At 41.9% G+C, this 22,318-nt stretch overlaps 1 protein-coding gene across 6 annotated transcripts in view; it reads left to right on the top strand.

The window, feature by feature from the left end:
- Positions 1-22,318, top strand: part of tenm4 (teneurin transmembrane protein 4) — a gene marked incomplete at both ends in the record, with an annotated part of 418,773 nt that overhangs the window by 341,588 nt on the left and 54,867 nt on the right. For all 6 annotated transcript variants that reach the window (XM_080731250.1, XM_080731249.1, XM_080731248.1 and 3 more), the window contains one exon: positions 2,812-3,047. In XM_080731250.1, the coding sequence (XP_080587376.1) occupies positions 2,812-3,047 (236 nt within the window). The remainder of the gene's footprint in view (positions 1-2,811; positions 3,048-22,318) is intronic.

The raw sequence follows: 22,318 nt of genomic DNA, 5'->3' as shown, positions 1-22,318 counted from the left end.
AAGGGTCAATTTGTTTCTTACTGATAGGGGTACTTTTGTGTAATGGAAAATGTAGATATTTTTATGTGTTGTGGTGTGGTGTTTGATTGATTGATTGAAGTTCACTGGTACAAGGTCAACTAAAAGGAGATCCTAGGAAAGCACTTGGCTAATTTACACTGGAAACCATTGAAGTATCTCATATAACATTGAATGACAGAACACAGTACTATGCAGTAGATATGGTCAGGAGAAAATAAAAAAAATAAACAGAGACAAAAAAAAACAGTGCAAAAAATATATACAGTAGGTAAATAATGGTGTTGTAATTATGGACATCCTTAACGTTTAAGTATTTTGCCAGGTACGGGTATCTTAGTGGTGTAGTGTAGGCCCATTGCAAGTTGCTGTACTCTGTCATCTACTCTGAGCCACCCCACTCTTAACTGGTGAGTAGCGGTGAGGTGAGTCTGATAGGGAAGGTTAAGCAGGACCCTAATTAGTTTGCTTTGGGCTGTTTGGAGTGGTGTGGTGCGGTGTGGTGTGGTGTAGTGTGGTGCTAAAGCTGCAGTGGAAAAGGGTCTTTAAGAGATGCTGGGTGGGTGGAAACATCAGTCACTGCTCTCTGAAGCAGGAACTGACTCAGTGAAGGCACCTCAGGACAGTGAGACAGTGACACACACACACACACACACACACACACACAACAGGCTCAACACTCATCCCTCGAGAGCGCGTGCGTGCATGCGTGCACCGCGCACGCGTTCGGTGTGATGATTCACCCTCCGTCTCCTCTGTTCGCCGCGGGCACGGCGAGCAGCTTTCATTGCCCCCCCTCGCCCCCCCCCCCCCCCCCCCTCCCTGTACGCTCCAGGCCGTTGAACCAGCTGTAAAACCTGACTTCAGCGGACGCTGCTGCGGCAGTGAAAAGAAAAAAGAAAGCGTCTCTTCTCTATCGATCCGTGTTGTCATAGTGCCCCGGCGCTATCGCCCCCTGTTTCGGTTAAATACTGCCTGCTCGATGTGTGCTCGCCTTTCTGCTGAGCGGCCATTTTACAACACATTATGTCCGTGTCTCGTTGATGAATATTAGATTTAGTCCCCCCCCCCCCCCCCCCCCCTCCCCCATGCACTGCATCAGCACTTGCATCTCGTTCGCTGTCGGGCGGAGACCTTGTATGTCCAAAATGGTTACTTTTCGTGGGAAATTGGAAACTAATAACCTGTGTTCCAATATAGTTATTCTTCTGGCACAAGCGCTTGTTGATGCTTTTCATTGGTTCAATATCTAACTATTAAAGGAGTAGTTCACCCCCAAAATGACTTTTTTTCTATTGATTACTCACCCCATGGAGACTTGAGTTCATCAATACTTTTTTGTATTTGTTGCTTTCCTAAGACAAAAAATTGATTATAGTAAATTTACCCTCATTGATTCCGGATGGAGACCCAAATGCATTTGGCTCCCCATTCGGAATCAATGAGGGTAAATCTATTCTTATCACATTTTTATATTAGGAATGCGACAAAACACCCAAAATATTATTGAACTCAATAATCAATAGAAATATCATCATTTTGGAGGTGAACTACTCCTTTAATTTAGCGAATGTCTGTCTGTCTGTCTGTCTGTCCGTCCGTCCGTCCGTCTGACCATCTATCTGCATGCTGACATGACTGATACTGCTCAGTTTTGCCGCCATGGTAACCGTCTGTCTGCATGCTACTCTGAGGTCGTAGTGCTGACATCACAGATTGGCCTGGATATGGAACACCCATTATGGGCATAAAGCTCCAGCATTACTTCTGAGACTCCTACATTCAATCACTTAGATATTGTGCACAAGTGCACACCCCCCGGGCACAGGACTTTTTGAGCGGTGCAAAACGCTCCTATAAGTGGCTGTGCGTGTGTCCGTAGCCTTTTTCCTCAGCGTTTTGCCATAGTAAAATGTGTGTACGTAGCATCATGTTTGTCTAGTGATGTCATATGTTGTATGTCTGTAGCCTTTTCCCTCAGCGTTTTGCCATAGCAAAATGTGTGTGTGTAGCATAGCCTGTACATCCTAGACTCAAATCCTAGTCTGAAGATGTTATGCAAGCACGACCACCGCTCACTTCACATTGGGTGTGATTTTTTTTCTATAAAAACTGATACACTTTCACATTCAAGTGGTTCTAAAAAATAACTAAAATACAACCGATCTGCTATTGAGCTATTGTACTTTATAGATCAGCTATTTTCACTGCTTTTGTTGCCTATAGCTATAGCATACATGGGCAACTGGCGGCCCGGGGGCCACATGCAGCCCCCACCTTCACTTAATGTGGCCTGCAGGTTAATATCAGAACTGATATAATACTGATATAATATTGATTTCAGCTGTTACAATTCCAAACATGCAAACATGACCCGCTTTAATTACTTCAGTCTATTATTAGTAGCTTACTGACAAGTAGGCCTACTAGTCTTTTTTATGTCCAATGTATTTGTATTTAAGTTCATAAAGTTAACACAAGAACATATAAATGCATTTGAAATTAAATACAATTTTACTTTTCAGGATTCCAATTCTAAAATCTTTCAAAAATTATTCAGGATTCCAATTCAAAAATAGCAAAAATAGCTGATCTACAAGCTCTAAACGCGTTGCAGTGCGGCGCGTTTAGACCTTGTAGATCGGCTATTTTTGACTGTATATGCATTGTGGCCCTCTGGAGTTAGTGTGAAAAATATAGTGGCCCTCTCCATCATCAAAGTTGCCCACCCCTGAGCTATATAGCAAGCACACTAAATGATCAAATCATTCTCCTCCTCCTCCTCCTCCTCAGATCAAGTGAGGAACAGCTACTACATGGGTCTAGACGGCTCCCTGCGGCTGGTGCTGGCCAACGGCATGGAGGTGTCCCTGCACACGGAGCCCCACCTGCTGGCCGGCACCGTCAACCCGGCGGTCAGCAAGAGGAACGTCACGCTGGCCATCGACAACGGCCTCAACCTGGTGGAGTGGCGGCAGAGGAAGGAGCAGGCCCGCGGTCAGGTCACCGTGTACGGACGCCGCCTCCGGGTAAGGACTCTTAAGCCCCTATCAGAGTCGGTACCGCGGTGAAGAGCTATCCACCGTGGTGTAGTCTTTTTGAGTCATAAAACTACAACAATGCGTCATTCCTCGCGGTGAAGAGCATTCCACCGCGGGTCCCGACACATCTCTCTGTTTTTACTTTCAGACAGATAGGCTCTTCACCCCGTTCACTGATTGGTCGATCTAGACCAGTCAGTCACGGTGAATAGGACTCCACCGTGACTGACTATGATGGCCTTCACTTATTTTCTGACTTGAGGTGGGAAGCTTTCCACCTAAAATTTGCGGTGGATAGCTTTTCTAATATTTTGTGGAAAGATGTGAGATGACAAATTCTGAACAGAACTGGTATATTTTATTATTGGCCAGTTGTTGTGACTGTGAGTGTGTGGCTGACCTCCATCTATGAAGATGACATTGACACAAGTAACAAATAGTTTTCCTATCTTTAAAACAACCATTCATTAATGTGCAATAAGTGTTCAATGGCTTTATATTAGGAATAGTACTATAACCAGTAAGACTCCCTAAATCGGGAGATAAGCGACCGCCAGGTTGCATACACAAACTTTGGAAGGCAATGGTAGCTAATCAGGAGGGAATATGGGAAATGGGACAGATCCATGTTGATGACTTGACTGTAGAGATACTGTGTACCGCTTTGCGTGATTTTAGGGAAAAATCTGTAGGAGCAGTGTCCAAAAATGTGTTTTTAAAAAATCGGCCAGATGGTGGCGCTAATGGGACTGATGCATTTTGATGACATGACTGTAGAGATACTGTGTACTGCTTTGTGTGATTTTACAGCAAAATCTGTTGGAGCAGTGTCCAAAAATGTGTTTTAAAAAAATCAGCCAGATGGTGGCGCTAGATGGGACAGATGCATTTTGATGACATGACTGTAGAGATACTGTGTACTGCTTTGTGTGATTTTAGGGCCAAATCTGTAGGAGCAGTGTCCACAAATGTGTTTTGCAAGTTCGGCCTCATGGTGGCGCTAGAAGAGGGCCATGTGAGAAATGAGGTTGTGGTTTGGCAGCCAAGGAGTGTGTGTGCAAAGTTTGGCATGGATGGGGGCAACCGTGGCGGAGATATGAGTAGGGCAAAAGTGTGACATGTGACAGACTGACAGACAGACAGACAGACAGCCGGTGGAGGTTTTGATAGTAACTGCGAGTCGCAATAATGTCTTGATCGCCTCTTGTCTTGATTGTCTAAACATGATGTCATGGGACATAGTTTTTGTCAACAAAATGAACACTGAGCAGTATAGACGAATCCAGAGCGCTGCCCTGTAGTTGCAAAAACAATATTTGTACCAGTTTCAGCCTGGCCTCCTTACTGCATTTTGGTCATGTCATCATAGGCGCAGATTTGCATTTTTCAAAAATGTTCAAAACTACCAAAAAATGGCAGTTCTTCTGCATACTCACAATGCATGGGCTGCTCTCGGCAGTGAATACACGGTGTTCCTCGAGATTCTGACTTGCCCGTTAATGTGCCTTGGGCACCTGGATGTGAAATCCCCCTGCACCACAGTATACCGGCTGATTTGGCTAATTAGCAATTAGCACACCAAGAAGACAACCTAATTAAGCCAGTTACCTGATGTGCTTGTTTGGCTACGGATAGAGACGGCGCGTCCCAAATGCTGGTGTTGTGAGCGAGGAGTTCTAATTAGAATCCATTTGAAACGTCAGTCACGGTAGAAGAACAGGGCGTTTGGGACAGTCTACAAACACCCGCCCATCGAAAGAAAAGTGTCATAACTTTTACAGTATATTCTTGGGTATTATGGCTGTCTCTGAATGTTATCAGGAGATTATTCAATGACAGCTATGTCAAATGAACTCTCATAATAGCCGTCTTGTGATACAGTAATAGTCGTCCCTTGAAGATCTAGTGCCATGATTTATTTCCCCCCTAAAACATGATTATCAGGTATTATGATTATACTAGGAGGAGGATTCTTTCCAAAAGAGTGTACAGAAAGAGTTAAAAAATGTATTTTTATGTGGCCACGCCCACCTGTTCATTAAAGGGATATTCCACTTTCAAAAAAACTTTTGCCCAACACGGCCTGGTAACATTTACATCAAATATCTAAATACTGAATGAAGAAAATTAAAAACTGTTCAGGGTGTTCATACAAGCCTGATTAGACCATACAATGACCAAAAGTTTTTTTGAAAGTGGAATATCCCTTTAAGTATGCCTGGTTGTTCAGGTGGGTGGTCACCCAGCTGAAGTTAGCCACACCCACAGTGTTGGGTGAATGGTAAAAGGGGAGGGGATGATTATATGATGTCATTTAATCACTGTTTTTGGATCGGCACTTTTGACCCACAAGGTGTCAGCCTCCAGGAAGAAATACAAAATACAAAGGGAACACATAATTGCTCATAACAACCACACCAGGGGGTCTAATGAAGTACTGTCAACCTCATAGGCACATGAAAACCAGAAAAAGAACAAAACTATGGCACCACCTCTTTAAGTGATTCGCTTAGTAATCACACGTTGAGCCATTGGGAACTTGGCCTCAAATAGTAATAAAAAATGATAATATCAAACTTGACCATTGCATAATGTATGCACCAACGTATGAGTTATAGGAAAGGTTAATAACTGTTATAACACAGAGCTGAAAAACTGCTGATCTGGCCTGTGGTGGAAAGTAACTAAGTACATTTATTCAAGTACAGTACTGTACAATTTTAACATATTTATTTTACTTTACCGGAGTATTTCCGATTTCCAGTACTTTTGCGTATACTCCACTACATCTCAGAGGAAATTATTGTACTTTTACTACACTAGAATTATCTGATCATTCATTTACTAGTTACTTTGTAGATTTTGATTATTATCACAAAGCATACAGTACCTTCAGCTCTATATATACATTTCCGGCCATTTGAAAATAGCCGATCTACAAGCTCACAATGTGTTGCGATGCGACACATTGTGAGCTTGTAGATCTGCTATTTTTACATTTGAAAACTTGTAAAATGGGACATTCTGCATAATGAGTACTTTCTACCTTTGGTTCTTTAAATACATTTTGATACCAATACTTTTGTACGTTTACTCAAGCAATTTTTTCATTCCGGACTTTAACTTGTAAAAGAGTATTTTTCATAGCAGTATTGAAAATGTAGTACTTTTTCCAACTCTTGTAGTAACTCAACCATTGGAACCACTTTTTCTTTCTTTCTTTCTTTCTTTCTTTCTTTCTTTCTTTCTTTCTTTCTTTCTTTCTTTCTCTTTCTTTCTTTCTTTCTTTCTTTCTTTCTTTCTTTCTTTCCTTCTTTGTGGTGTCTCATCCAGAGGTCGATAGACTTTGTGTCAAATTGTGAAAGCAATTAAACTTTTCAAAAATGTCGAAACGTCCAGATTCAATCCATTGAACTCGGCATCAAAATGTTAACACGGTTCGATTTGTTTTAATTGCGAGGGTGTGCCCTGGTTCAATGATGAAGTGAACCATACTGGCCTGGCCAATATTTGTTTACATGTGTGACGCATAAAGCCCTGTATGTCAGATATTTCACATCAAGGACGTGACATTTTTGAATAATTACATTGCCCCTTGTTTAAACGAGCCTTAACTCTTTTACTGCCAAATAAGATTTATTGTCTGTTCCCTGCCATCAAAATACCTTACCTTTACGATTTTATAGAATAATATTCAGCCTGGCTGCCTATGGCTGCAAAGGCGGTCCAATAAACACGATAACCAACACACTCTCGTGTAATATTGCTTAACGTTGTTGTCGGGTGAAAACCTTGTATGTCCAAAACCGTTCGTTTTGCATTTAGTGAAAACTGCCGATCTACAAGCACACAACGCCTCGCACCGCGAGGCGTTGTGTGCTTGTAGATCTGCTGTTTTCACTACTTTTGTGCGACGGCCATGTCTGATGAAGCAGGGCTTTGCTTTGCGAAAGAACGTACAAACTTGAAACTTGGAGATACGAGGTTTCCGCCCGACAACGACGTTAAGTATACTTGTGGGGACCTTCTTTGGGCCTCAGAGGTTTAGTAATAATAGAAGTAGACGCGCACGCATGCATGCACACAAACACACACACACACACACACACACACACACACACACACACACACACACACAGACACACACACACACACGCGCGCGCACGCACAAACACGCGCGCGCGCACACACACAGGCGCTGCTTATCCATAACATGCACAGGTTTTTGTCCCCAAAAGACCTGGTGGGTGGAAGGAAGGAAGGAAGGAAGGGTCCTGGAGAGACGTGGCGTCTCAGATTTCAGCAGCCCGGTCAAAAACAAAGCTTTTGGGGCAGCAATAACAGCCAGTCAGTCTGGGTGACCTAGTTGGCAAACGGCCACTGAGTTAACCTGCTATTGCAGCTTTCACAACTTTCAACAGAACCGCAGTCCTGCTGTTGTGTGAATGCAAGGTGGAAATGTTAAGCCATTTAGCTTGTAGATCTGCTATTTTTGAACGGTTGTGAAAATGTGTGCAAATCTTTGATTATAATAATGTATTTTTAAAGTGAATGTTTGTACTCAAATATTTGCTTCTGGGGGGGTCCCTGATACTTGATATTTCGAGATGGGGGTCCGCGGCCAAATACATGTAATTTTGGGGGTCCTTGACATGAAAAGGTTTGAGACATAGAAACATGCGTTTTTCAAAAACCTTAGAAGGATTTAGAAGACATTTATAGAATCAGGTCAAAATATTCAAAGACTTGCACACATTGTCATGATTTTTCAAAAATAGCAGATCTACAAGCTTGCAGCGTGGCACTCGGTGCCGCCCTGTGAGCTTGTATATCTGCTATTTTTCAATAGTTAAAGGTGATACACCATGCATTTAAAAAGTATTTATGTCATATTGTTTATGTCCCAAAAACGTTTTTCAAAAGGTTTGAGGCTAAATTACCACTCCTGAATAGAGAGCCTCTCTCATTTTGAATGGCTCTCAGAGCATTTTCAGCTGCAGTACCACCTTTGGCCTGAACTGCGCCACCCCCCCAAAATCTTTTAGATTTCTTTTTTTTTTTTTTTTTTTTTTTTTAAAGAAATTGATTTTTTTTTGGAAAATTATTATTTTTTTCTTCAAAAACGTCCGTCGATGACGTCAGCGACGGCAGCAAATCTAGACAGCCTGTTTTGAGAACCCGTGGGATGCTTTTAACCTCCGCCTTCCCAAAACCAGAGAAAGACACAACGGTCAGAAATGGGACTTTGTGAGGATAGAAGGTGCTAGTGGGACCCCAAAAAAAGGTTTTAAAATAGGAAAAGTGAAATTTCATGGTGTATCACCTTTAAAGCATAAAATAATGGTGAAAGTAATAATTTGTAATAATGCGTTCCATTGTTGTTGTTTTTTGCATAACAAAGAACAATAAGTTACACCTAAATAAATGAGATTTTTATTTATTCTAGTTTGACATACAAACGTGGACTTAGATTTTCTAGTAAATTTTGAACTCTAGACTTTTACTTGTATTTCTACATTGCGTTATTGTTACTTTATTTAAGTAAGAAATGTGATTACTTTTTCCACCTCTACACAAGACATAGCAAGTTTTCTTCTATATAAACTTATTTCCATACCACCGCTCTCTGACTGCTCTGCTGCGTTGTCCAAATAACACGTTCAATAAATCAAAACATGGACGCTCGCACTCAGAATTATAAGCACATCTTTTTGTTTTATTTTTCCATAACGCCTCCAGATGACAAAACGTTTGGGCTCTCCTATCCAGTCTCCTTCAGACACCGATGAAGGCTGGATAGCCAAAACGTTTGTCATCTTGAAGCATATGGAAAAATAATACAAATAAATTGAATTTTAATTCTGAGTTCCACCGTCCATGTTTTGATTTATTGAAACTCTTCTTCTGCCCCATAGCACGGAAGTTAACAAACTTTTTAGCTCGAGAGACCCAAAAGAGATCAGCTTTGATTTAGTGATATTCAAAGAATTGCACACATTTACTGTAGAGTATATCTGCTATTTTTGAATATTCAAAGTATAAAGTAATACTTTTTTTTTGCTCAAATCTGAAATGACACAGATGCTTTCCAGGCCTTGATGCCAACCAGGCACGTGCACACATAGAGGGGGGCTTGAGCCCCTGCCCTTTTATCCGTCTGTAAAAGAGAGTCCAGACCAGGAATGCAGTTTTTACTCGTCCAAACTCTCCTGAACTTGAATGCAGCATCTGATGTTGAAAGAATTTCCCTTTCTGTGTAGAAATCCATGCCGTTACTCCACATCTCAAGTATTCACTTGATTATGCCGAAAATAGCCGACCTCCAAGCTCACAACGTGTCGCAAGCGCGACATGTTGTGAGCTTGGAGGTCTGCTATTTTCAATATTTTCACCAAAAGACCCTTTTAGAAGTTTCAGCCCCTGCCTCTCTAACATTCTCTGCACGCCCCTGGTTGAGATGTGTGGCTGCATGGCTCAACCCACCTGGCCAGGCATCCACCGGGTCATTAACCCTGTTTTTATAAAACTCACCTGGCTAACGGCAAAGACTTTCACACCGCTCTCCCCTCTGCACTAAAGCAAACACCTTAGCAGCTTTGTACTGGACATGCAGCGCTGGGCTGGCTGGACTGAAACATAAAATAAAAGGAAAGGTACAGTATACCCTCTAGATTTCTTTTTCTGGAGGTTTCAAAGGCAGTTGTTCTCAAACTATTTGTACGTTTTATTTCAAGGATCCTAGTATACAGTTTACAGTTTACAGTTTAGGCATTTAGCAGAATCCAAAGCGACTTAAAATAAGCAGATAATACATCACTATAATAGGCAAGATAATATGTCAGAACATCAACAACTATATCGTCACTGTCGGGCAGAAACCTTGTGTCTCCCAAGTTTCAAATTTGTACGTTTTTCACAAAGTAAAGCCCTGCTTCTTCATACAAGGCCTTCGCACAAAAGTAGTGAAAACAGCAGATCTACAAGCACACAACGCCTCGCGGAGCTGTTTTCACTAGTTTTAATCATTTTTAAAATGATAAATACAAAACAAACGGTTTTGGACATACAAGGTTTCCACCTGACAACAACGATATAACAAATGCATAGGAATAGAAAAATTAAGTATAGAATGCATTTGACCATGGAACACCCATAACTCTTGAGGGAGTACGAATGGAACCAACGGGTCCATGCATGTGTACAATCAGTGTTACATACCTAAAGGGTCAAATCAAATGGTGCATGATAAATGGTGCATTTAAATAGCGCCTTTATCCAAGTGCATTACATTCACCCATTCACACACACGTTCTCACACCGATGGCGGAGGAAACCATGCAAGGCACCAACCTGCTCACCGGGAGCAACTAGGGGTTCAGCGTCTTACTCAAGGACACTTCCACACTAACTCTGAGGGAGCCCGGGATCGAACCTTCCCGTTCCCAAGCGGCCGCTCTACTCCCTGAGCCACTGCCGCCCCACTACCAATCATTCAATTGGGGAGGCACGCTTTGAAAACCACTGCTTTTAGCCGTTTTATGGGAGTTTTTGATTCACACGTCTTCAAAAGAACAAGGAGAGGTTGGATTGTCTTATATTTCAGCAGCACAGTGAAAACCTTTACAAGGGGCAATATAATAACAGACCTGGATCAATGTGTGTGACCTGTGGTAGCTGACTGAATGACCGTAACAGTGACAGACACGGTTACACGCCGACTCGCCTCATTCATGACGCTATAAACACAACAGTGCTGGAACATGTACCGGTCCGGTACTCACATTTGATGAGCGCTGGAGTCACAAGACCTGTATGCACTGCCGGTCATCAAAAAGAAAAGAAAAATGCTTCATGGGGTGTGTAATTGATAGAAAATAAGTTGTTTTTTGTGTGAACTACTCCAAAATGTAGTCACAAGTAAAAATCCTATATTTCAAAAGTTGACTTAGTGAAACTACAAAAGTACTGGCATCAAAATATGTACAAAACAATAGTTTTGTTCGTAAGAGAATGGTCCATTTTGTCCCAAGGTTTTAGTTTATTTTTCAAAAACAAAAAACAGAAGCATACATCAATTATTATTATTATATTATTTTTTTCCCAGACTATTGACTTTTTTTTATTTCTAATTTATTTTTTATCCAACAATTTTGTAACCCATTTTTCACCCAGTGCCAAATGCCTAAGCTGTAATCCTGGGCTCTGCTCTCCCTCTGCCAACCTGGGGAGAGCCCCGAACTGAGCTCATGCTTCCTTCAGTGCATGAGGAGTGAGCAGGCCGCTCCTTATCACCTGACAGGGGGGGAGTTTCCCCGGTTGGACGTAGCATCTGGAACACGTTATTCCAACCAGTTCCTTTCCCCTCCATCAGACGCCCCGGCTGGCCATGGGGAGGCAGTATAGAGACCAAGATTACTGCATGTTTTTTGTGAGTGTACCTACCCAAGGAGACACGAGGAGAACATGCAAACTCCAAACATAAAGGCCCTTTCGCCAACCCCACCTATAGGGTATGGTCGCTGATGATGCGGAGCAGAGAACACGCCCACAGCGTCCCCCGGCGGGAATCGAACCCAGGACCTTCTAGCTGTGAGGCGACAGCCAACCGTGCCACCCTCCAGTCCAGACTATTGACTTAACCCTAACAACCTAATAACTTTAGCAAATCCAAACATCCCCCACCAAATTAATTGAAGGAAAATGTGGCAACATCTCTGTATTGCACAATGGTTTATAAACATCACGAATAGCATTGTGACAAAAAGCAATAAATGTCTGAACATCTATTAGTTACGCAGTGTAGTTATTAGAAAATGTTTCTTCATAAAGGAACCATAATTGTTTGGCTGCGTTCATCGTCATGTCCATGGCCACAGTGAATAAATGAGGCTTCACACGCGGCGCAAACATTTAATTATTTTTAATAGCTTTTTATAAGAATCTAGTTACTTGTACCCGCGGATGTCAAATATGGTGTGACAAATCTACAGAGAATTCTGAAAAATTAGTAACTATGTAGCTAAATAGATTGTAGTGGAGTAAAAGGTACAATGTTCGCCTCTGGGACAAGTACAAATTCCTCAAAATTGCACACTTACAGTACAGCACACTTGAGTAATACTACTTAGTTACTTTCCTCCACTGAAACGAGCTATTTTTATTTAGAACATATTAGAACATAGAGTCTAGAATGACCCATACTGCAAGCACTGGCCAATAGGTCTTGAATTTATTCCGGCTCAATTGTCCGCTTAGGTTTCATTGTGTGTTGCCTGTTATAAGGCCAACTGAATCTTCGGTTAAAGTTGTGTTCTGCTGGGGGAGGGACACACACACGCGCACACACACACACACACACACACACACACACACACACACACACACACACACACACACACACACACACACACACACACACACACACACACACACACACACACACACACACACGCAACATGGCTAATGGGGAGGTACCACTTTGTCTGTCATTGTGCTGTTCATTTAAAGTCCCTCCGTTAGTCCATCCATCCGTCCGAATGCCCGTCTGTCCGTGGTCCCTTTCGGACGAGGTGAAAGCCCTCTAATGTATGTCACAGACAACAAGGCCCCCAGGGGGTGGGAGATGGGGGGGGTGGGGGGGAGCAGCCCCTAATGGCCAGAACACACAGGGATGCGCGGAGCTGGAATCATTGGGTGACCTTGAGAGACATGTCAAGTGACATTAACGTGGGTGGCTGGGTGAGTGTCTGGCAGCGGGATCTGCCGGGGGTTGGTGGGAGTGTGTGTGTGTGTGTGTGTGTGTGTGTGGGGGGGGGGGGTGATGGCAGTGGTAGGAAGAAGTACTCTTATGCACTGGTGTAAAGTAACCAAGTACATTTACTGAAGTACTGTACTTAAGTACAATTTTGAGGTATTTGTACTTGAGTATTTCCAATTTCCAATACTTTTACTTCTACTCCACTACATCTGGGATCCAAATATTGTACTTTTACTCCACAACATTTATTTGAAGACGTTAGTTACTAGTTATTTTGCAGTCATAAATAATAATATTATAAAACACACATAAACCACTTTAGCCCTATTTTATACCTTGGCTATTTGAAAATAGACAATCTACAAGCTCACAACGTCAGCTTGTAGATCTGCTTGTAGATCTGCTAAATTGATCTGCTAAATTGACTATTTCCAATTTCCAATACTTTTACTTCTACATCCACTACATCTCAGAGATGTAGTGGATGTAGTTTTACTCCACTACAATTATCTGAAAACTTTAGTTACTTGTTACTTTTGATTATTATTACAAACATTACATGAATCACTTCAGCCCTATATACATTTGAAAATAGCCGATCTATAAGATCACAATGCGTTGCATGTAGATCTGCTATTTTCAAAAGATTTCGATGCATTTTATACACTTGGAAACTTGTGAAATGGGACATTCTGCATAATGAGTAGCCTACTTTCTACTTTTGGTACTTGATAACAATACTCACTGGGTGAAAAGAGAGATTATCTGACATATACTGGTAGAGTATATGACAGTTTATTTACAGGTATACTGGGCATAAACCGACATTATTGGGTATATACTTTTTGAGGGATATTCTGGCATATTCCTCTGTATTCAGTGATAATAGGTGATATACTGCCCCCAGCTAGACAAAGGCACACCAGGGGGTCTGGTTCATTCCTTTGACCTACAAATTGACTATTTGTTTAAAGAAAGGGGAGGAGGGCAAACAGCCCCCCTCCCAAAAAGACACATTTTAGTTTGCCTTGTATATCCCAAGTATTTGCCTTATCTCACATTTTCAATTAATTACACTGTTGTAAGAAGTAGAAACTTGCAATCTCATGTACTATAATGACATTCAATGATGACTAATTAGAAACAGTTGCATGATACAATACGTCTTTATTTTTGAACATCATAAGAGATACAGTATAGTATTGTACAGTATTGTATAGTACAGGAATGGCATGCAAATTGACTGGAACCTCATTTAGTCGAAGTCAGGGGTCTTCAACGTTCTTCGCGCCTATAAATGCCTTCGAAGCGTCCCTGTTGCGTTATTTAACCACTTGAGCCGTCAATACTTAATACATTTTACCTTATACTCTGTACTTAGTCCGTTACAACAAACCTCTTTGCTGAAAATAACCGATCAACAAGCTCACAACGCATCGCGCTGCGAGGCGTTGTGAGCTTGTAGATCTACTAGGTTTGGCTAAAGTTATCAGAATATGGACACTAGGGTTCAAATGGTTAATGTAAAGAAGGAGAAAATGTTCTATCCCGCAAAGAGTTGGAGGACCCTCTGTAGGCACTTCCTTTTCTGTCTTAACCGATATCCAAGGTAAACTAAAATGTGTCTTTTTGGGAGGGGGGCTGTTTGCCCTCCTCCCCTTTCTTTAAACAAATAGTCAATTTGTAGGTCAAAGGAATGAACCAGACCCCCTGGTGTGCCTTTGTCTAGCTGGGGGCAGTATATCACCTATTATAACTGAATACAGAGGAATATTCCAGAATATCCCTCAAAAAGTATATACCCAATAATGTCGGTATATGCCCAGTATACCTGTAAATAAACTGTCATATACTCTACCAGTATATGTCAGATAATCTCTCTTTTCACCCAGTGCACGTTCCTTGTAAGTGTGAAAATGTGACCAATCAGGTGTCTTGCTACCACCTTTGAATTTTAACTGCCTGGCAGTCTGGCAGTCTGGTTCTGCTTGGTGAAGAAGATAGACAGAGAGGAGAGGTTGTAGGCCCTACTTAAATGAATGGATCATTTTAAAACTGTTTGGTAAGTTGCAACAAATATAATTCTATAATTCTATGCAATAGCTTAATCTCTTCTTTGTTTTCTGCCAAATTAGAGGGACGACAAATGTTGATTAGATTATATTACATTAGGTTGTATTGCTTGTTGTTCTCACATCATATTGTCTGTATTTATCAGTGGCAAATTCTTTCAAACTGTGGACTGGAGGCCTTTTTTAACCACTTTTATTTAACCAGTTAAACATTGCATTGCATGCATTGTTTGACCAGGGTACATTTTTTATTGTCCCCCTGCACCAAATCTCTTCAACAAAATAGCCAATCTACAAGCTCACAACATATAACAATTGTTGTAAGCCTCTGCTATTTTTGGCCAAATGTCAGCCCATAATTTCACCAAATGTGTACCTTTATGACATACTGTATTATGTTTTATGCTGTTTGCAGGATGCCTTAAGATGAACGCCAAGAAGCCAAGACAAGCCAAAAAGAATGAGTGTAAGTTACTGTACAAGGAACTGTTTGTAAGACTTTTGTGTTCCTGTACTAACTCTAATTTAACAAATTGTTTAATTGCAGTTATTTTACAGTTGTGAGACACTGGCATGAGAGACAGAACTCACTTTAAGTTATTTTAGACAGTTAAGAGCCACTGACCCCTTTGTCACTGTAATGCTAAAGAGGTGGGGGTTGGGTGTCTTCTGGTCCAAATATGCATAGCCAACTAACATTCTTCTTCTCATTAACAGTGTGTCTGTTCTCCACATGAACCATGTTGTTGGCCGACGTTGGTTTCACCAATGTATGCTGAAGTTTTAACAGGTAGCCCTAAGCCTAAACTCCTACAACATGTCAGTTAAACACACACACACACACACACACACACACACACACACACACACACACACACACACACACACACACACACACACACACACACACACACACACACACACACACACACACAATCATATTGAATTGTGTTGTTTTCTGTAGATTTACAATTAAATAAATCCTAATTGTATTTTCCTTGTATTTTAGGTCGGGTGATGTGGAACGTTTCACCTCCACCGGGAAGAGATGGCCAGACGAGGTGGGGCCATCACTGCTGGCCTGCATTATTTATGCCACCATTTTACTTTTTTTTTTTTTTAACAATTTGTTGTTGTCTTTTTCTTCTACAAATGTTTCATGTCAAGGACCCCCACAATTGTAATTGACACCATGTATGCATCTAAAGATTTTGTAACAATATTATGCTTTCCAACAAACTGTTCTGTTTTAGTTGTGTTTCTCTCAATAAAAACAATTTACCTGACTGAGATTTTTGCCTATTTGTTCATAAATTAATTCTATGTCACACAGTGCAACACATTTTGAGCTTGTTGTAGATCTGCTATTTTGCTATTATTTTTTTTAAATTGGAATACTGAATAATGATTAACTAGAATATAAATATACAATAATATACAATATATATAAAATATAATGGACCCCCCAATGTGGATGGGGGGGGTCCACGAATACCCCCCCCCCCCCTCATAAAGCCCCCCCCCCCCCCCCCCCCCCCCCCAATGTGGAGGGGTGCCCCCCCCCCCACACACACACACACACCACCCACAGATCACAGCCAATCACAGCTGGCTTAGTGCACATGCTCGGTGAAAATGCAGGTATAGGGAGGGGGGAAAATTCCCTCCCACCAGTGAGAAATCCTGGGACTTCTGAGGTGTGATTTCTGACAGCAGCCACAGCAGGGGTTCACGAATACTTAAGTAGTGGTACAAAACGGCTATATACCGAACTGAATACTCCTGAATATCTGGCTGATTACCTCATGTTTATGCCGGTTTATTTACTGAATATACTGTCATAGAATGTAGTATACCGGTCCGATAACCAATCTTTTCACCCAGTGACTTTTGTACTTTTAGGGGACGGTCACACCATTACCTATGAGAGTGGATGAGAGTGAGTGACAGGTGCGCCACAGGCTTTGGGACAGAATGCGCTCTCTGCGTTTTTAGTTAGGGTTAGGGTTCGGGTTAGGGTTACCCTAACCCCTCAAAAAAGATCTTTTATCAGCTGGCAACCGTACCGGACTTATGTACTTGTAACAGAGTATTTCTACATGGCATAACATTTTAGTACTTTTTCCACCACTGGCTGCGAGGTTGGTTTCTTCACCGTGCTGTGTACGCCGCTCTCGTGAGGTTGCGCACGTGCACGCCAGCACGCTGCACGCTGCCCGTGCATCCTAAAGCTAAACGGGTCAGCCGTGGACCTGGTTTTACCCCTGCCAGCCCTCGGCGACATGGTGCCACTAAAGGGCTGGCCTATAGCCTCTCACAGACCAGCCGGCCGAGCTTGATGATTTATGCTGCCAGCAGCACACACACTAACTCTCCATGGTAACAGGGCAGCCTGTCAGCTTGTGCAGTCTGTGTAAACTGTCGCTGTCGGCCGGAAACCTTCTACGTCCCATATACCTTGTTGTAATATATTTATGTATTGTCACTGTTGGGCAGAAAACTTGTATCTCCAAGTTTCTAATTTGAAAACAGCAGATCTACAAGCACACAACGCCTCGCGGTGCGAGGCGTTGTGTGCTCGTAGATCGGCTGTTTTCACTGGTTTTAAGGTGATACACCATGAAATTTCACTTTTCCTATTTTAAAACCTTTTTTTGGGGTCCCACTAGCACCTTCTATCCTCACAAAGTCCCATTTCTGACCGTTGTGTCTTTCTCTGGTTTTGAGAAGGCAAAGGTTAAAAGTATCCCACGGGTTCTCAAAACAGGCTATCCAGATTTGCTGCCGATTGTGACGTCATCATCGGCCGTTTTTTTTTTTTTTTTTTTTTTTCAAAAAAAAAAACTTTTTTCATTTTTTTTTTTCAAAAAGATTTTAGGGGGGTGGCGCAGTTCAGGCCAAAGGTGGTACTGCAGCTGAAATGCTCTGAGAGCCATTCAAAAATGAGAGAGGCTCTCTATTCAGGAGTGGTAATTTAGCCTCAAACCTTTTGAAAAACGTTTTTGGGACATAAACAATATGACATAAATACTTTTTAAATGCATGGTGTATCACTCATTTTTAAAATGATAAATACAAAACAGACGGTTTTGGACATACAAGGTTTCCTCCGGACAACGACGATATTCTTTTGTAAATAAAATAGTGAAAATAGCCGGTCTACAAGCTCACAACATCACACATGTGAGCTTGTAGTCCAGACTATTCACTCTTGTATGATGAAGTAGGCTTTTGGTATTGATTTACAAAAAAAAAAAAAGATGAAATAGGGTGATACAAGGTTTAACAGCATCGAAATGTTATGGGGGGTGGGGGTCTTTGTGGCTGCCACTCCTTGCCAGAGCACGATCCTAAACGGAGCGAACCTTCTCTTCTCTCCATGCTTGCAAGAACGCGACTGAGTCACCATCACAATAATAATCGGAATGGTCTATTTGCGTGGGCTGCTCCGTCATTTCATAGTTTCTATGACGAGAGAAAGGTGTACCGTATATAGCATTGGTTCACATATTATTCCACCCGAAAGAGAATCATATGCGTGTGTCGTACATGTTCTTTTAGACACAATAGCATCATATGCAGTTGTGTATGAGGTGACATAAAAAAAGAGAAGAAAAAAGGAACTTGTGTCACAAAGCGGTAGCAAGGTTAAAGGAGTAGTTCACCACTTTTCAACCTGTCTTCATATAATAGGTCCTCACTAATGTTCATGATAAAATATCACAATTTTTTTCTACTCAGTCCAAGTCTCCTAGGAGAGCTGTGGGAAGTTCAGAATCCATTGTCTTGTGACGTCATCATTTTCCAAAAAAAGAGTTTAATCAATATTTTTGAAAAAAATATTTAGATTTTTATTATCGCGAGAACAATGGCTTCCACTTTAAAATTGCAACTTTTCAGGAATAGAAAGCCTGCAGTTTCTATAAACTGGATTGGCAATCGATGATGTCACAAGACGATGGGTTTCTGACCTGCCCACAGCCCTCCTCTGAGAAAAGAGAAAAAAAGCTATTTTTGAGTGAGGACCAATTATATGAACATAGGTTGAAAAGTGGTGGAGTGCCCCTTTAAGCATCACTTGCACACGTTCTATTCCGTGTGGAAAAAAGCGCTAATCATAATAAGATCACAGTTTATTTCTCAGTTTTACTGATTACCAAATAATAATAAACTTTATTTTTTGAATGATTCATACTTGTACAGTTGACATCACTGCAGAAAGTAAACAACTTATTATTTTCATTTTTCATTTAGCTGAATCACTTTTAAACCCATTTATCAAGAGGAAACCATGCAAGCCACCAACCTGCAAATCAGGAGCAATTAGGAGTTCTGTGTCTTGCTCAAGGACACTTCGACACTAACACTGGGGAGCCTGGGATCGAACTGGGAACCTTTTGGTTGCCAAGCGACCACTCTACCCCTGAGCCACTGCCGCATTGTTCCTCCATTGCCTCAAATCTGCTTTCCTCAAAGTCAGCTTGTTAAAACAAATGTCCAAACTTAAAATAATTCCCCACCAGTGGGTTATTGTTCTGCAGACTGGGGAGGGGGGCCCAAGACCTCCCTGTAAGAGGTTTTTTCTCTCTCTCTATTAAAGCAGAGGCTCCCCTCTCTCTTTGCCTCCTCTTCTCCAGTACAGACCATAATAATCTTCTGTACAGAACACTGGGCCTATCCCAGCTATGAAGAGGCCATTGGAGGTGAACATGCATCCTGTGTTTCCTGGAATTCCAGGGCTAGGAGCCGGGCCCCTTTGATGCTCCATAATGCCTCGACCTCGCTAATCTGACCCAAAAGTAACTCACAACTACAGAAGATTCGAATTTATCTCAGCTTGTGTCAGCCTCGACACCTCGTTATCACACTGAAAGTCTTGTGTGCGGAGGCAGTCGTCTTCTGTAGAACAGTGGTTCTCAACCTTTTCAGGCCGCGACCCCCAAAATAATCATATTTTAACTGGGGACCCCCCCACCCTGATGAGCACTAAGAGTTGAGGCATTACATTTTGTATAACACGGTTCTGTTGTTTTGCGAGACGTTGTGAGCATGTAGATCTGCTATTTTCACAATTTCTGCCTCTAATAGTTGCCAATTTGGCCAATGTTTAATTTGTCATTTTAGAGGTATTAAAAAGAAGACATTTTCACTTTGGAAATGTCCATACCTTTGACACGCTTAAACTTTATGTTGGTTTGTTTACCTTTGAGAAAGAAAACAATGTTAATCATCTGGGGACCCCCCAAAATAATTGACTCACAGGTTGAGAACCACTGCTGTAGAAAAGAGAAAGTAGCACCCCCAGTGTGGACCCAAACAGGGGGGTCCCGGTAAGGGGAGGTGGGCCCACTCTCTCTCTCATTCTTCAGGCTCAAGTTGCTCCTCACGCTAGCCCTAAACCTTCAGGGAACCCAGGGAGCACTCATGAATCTTTTTGCTTTTAGTTGTAAAGTAATCCTCTCAATTAGGTATTGGTGACATTAATTGCCTCTGGTGTAATCGTGCCCCTCACAGGCGACAGACCCCATGCGTAGCCTGCCTTTTCTCAGCTCCAGACTGAAAGAAAGCGACAGTCTTCCCGGCAGTCAGTCTCAGTGCCCCCCCCCCCCCACTCCCGCGAACCGCGCTCTGCTGCTGCCACTGGAAAGCAGCCAAACGGTGGCTTTTTGCGGGTTGCTGTACGTTTTAAGATGTCATTAATTGCTGTCAAAAGGCGTGCAGAAAGAAAAGCACCAGCCGTTAGGTTGTACCTGAGGTGAGGCCCTTTGGATTAATCACCATGAAGTCTTTATCAGTGGTTGAAACAAAGCGTGCTCATCTCCCAATATTTGAGTCCAAGTATACTGTAGATCATTGGTTCTCAAACTTTTTTCATGTCAGGACCCCCAAATTGACACTCATTAGCTCGCGGACCCCCATTTGAAAAGATATGCCAGGGACCCCCGTAAGAGGAGAGACCCTTACGGCTCTAGCAGTAACTCTCAACCATTTCAGTTTCAAGGACCTGCATTCATTAATTGTGGCACGTTTACTAACATGCCAAGTTTAGCTGCACTTGAACAACCATTCCAGGCTGCCATATCCAGCCCAAGAAACCGTAGAAACGGGGGGAAAAATACAATTTACTTCTTAAAATAAGTGTATCATGCCTGTTGCTAAGGTATGGCAACATGCCCGGTGTCTTGCGTGCATGCAAGACACCAGTCATGTTGCCATACCTTAGCTTTTTCTGAACTGACCCCACTGATGTTATCTCACTTGACATTCAAGTTAAATTAATTCAGTTGAAGTTACATTTTCTTAAAACAAACAGTGTACTTCTTCCCACACTGGGTGTGTTCTCAGCTCGGGGGGTGACTCATGTGTACCGCCACACGCAGTCATTAACTATGTCCTCATTAAACCCTAACTATTTTAATCATTTCTTGGATGAGATATTAAACCGGGGGAAGATGAAGACCCCAGATTGGCACTTGGCGTTCTTAATGGCCCACACATCAAGGACGAGTGCCTTGCGTTTTGGCAACGACCACGCGTTAAAAACATTTTATAAAAACAAAAAAATCCAGGAGGTCACTTGGCGGATCGTGTCACGATAAGGAACCACAGCAGGGGGGGAACACATTAACGTACTCCCACCTCCTGGTGTGATTTAGAAATAAAGATAGCGTTTTGCAACATTTGCTTCAATACTGTAGCACTGTGGCCGCCCATAATGGACGCACCGAAGCAATGATTCTCTACTTTTTCCTTTATAAGGGACACACTGAAGCAACCTTTTTTTTAAACCCATTTAGGCCTAGAATTATTGAATGCTTTAGCTATTGAAAAATAGCAGATATACAAGCTCACAGCGCTGCGAGCCTGTAGATCTGCTATTTTTTTTTTAATCGTGAAAATGTGTGCAAATCTTTGAATATATGTATTTTCAAAGCAAACGTTTGTAACTCAAATTTTGCTTCTGGGGGGTCCCTGGAACTAGATATTTTGAGATGCGGGTCGTGGCCAAATAAATATCAGTTTGGGGGTCCTTCGAAAAGGTTTGAGAACCGCTGACATAGTAGTCTCTCAAGAACAGACTAACTGAGCTCCATTTAAGTGAAAAGGACCTTTTCTTTGACGATGGCTAGCCAGATTGCTGACATAGAAACATAGGTTTTTCCAAAAAACCTTAGAAGGATTCAAAAGACACTTATAGACTAGTTAAAGCATAAAATAATGATACCCAATAATGTGTACCTGTTCTAAGTGGCTTAATACGGGACACACTGAAGCAATGATTCCAAACGTATTTTTAATTTCAAGGACCCCCGGTTTTATCTCTCGGTAAATTGAGAGAGAGACATCTTCATGCTCACAACGTACAACTTCGCGATCTGCTATTTTTGGCTAATGTTGTCCCCATCACACAAAGATTCGTGGGACCCTCT

Source organism: Nannobrachium achirus (genome assembly GCF_963921795.1).
Source record: "Nannobrachium achirus genome assembly, chromosome: 8".
Lineage (NCBI taxonomy): Eukaryota > Metazoa > Chordata > Actinopteri > Myctophiformes > Myctophidae > Nannobrachium > Nannobrachium achirus.
This window is presented reverse-complemented; position numbering and strand designations above follow the sequence as displayed.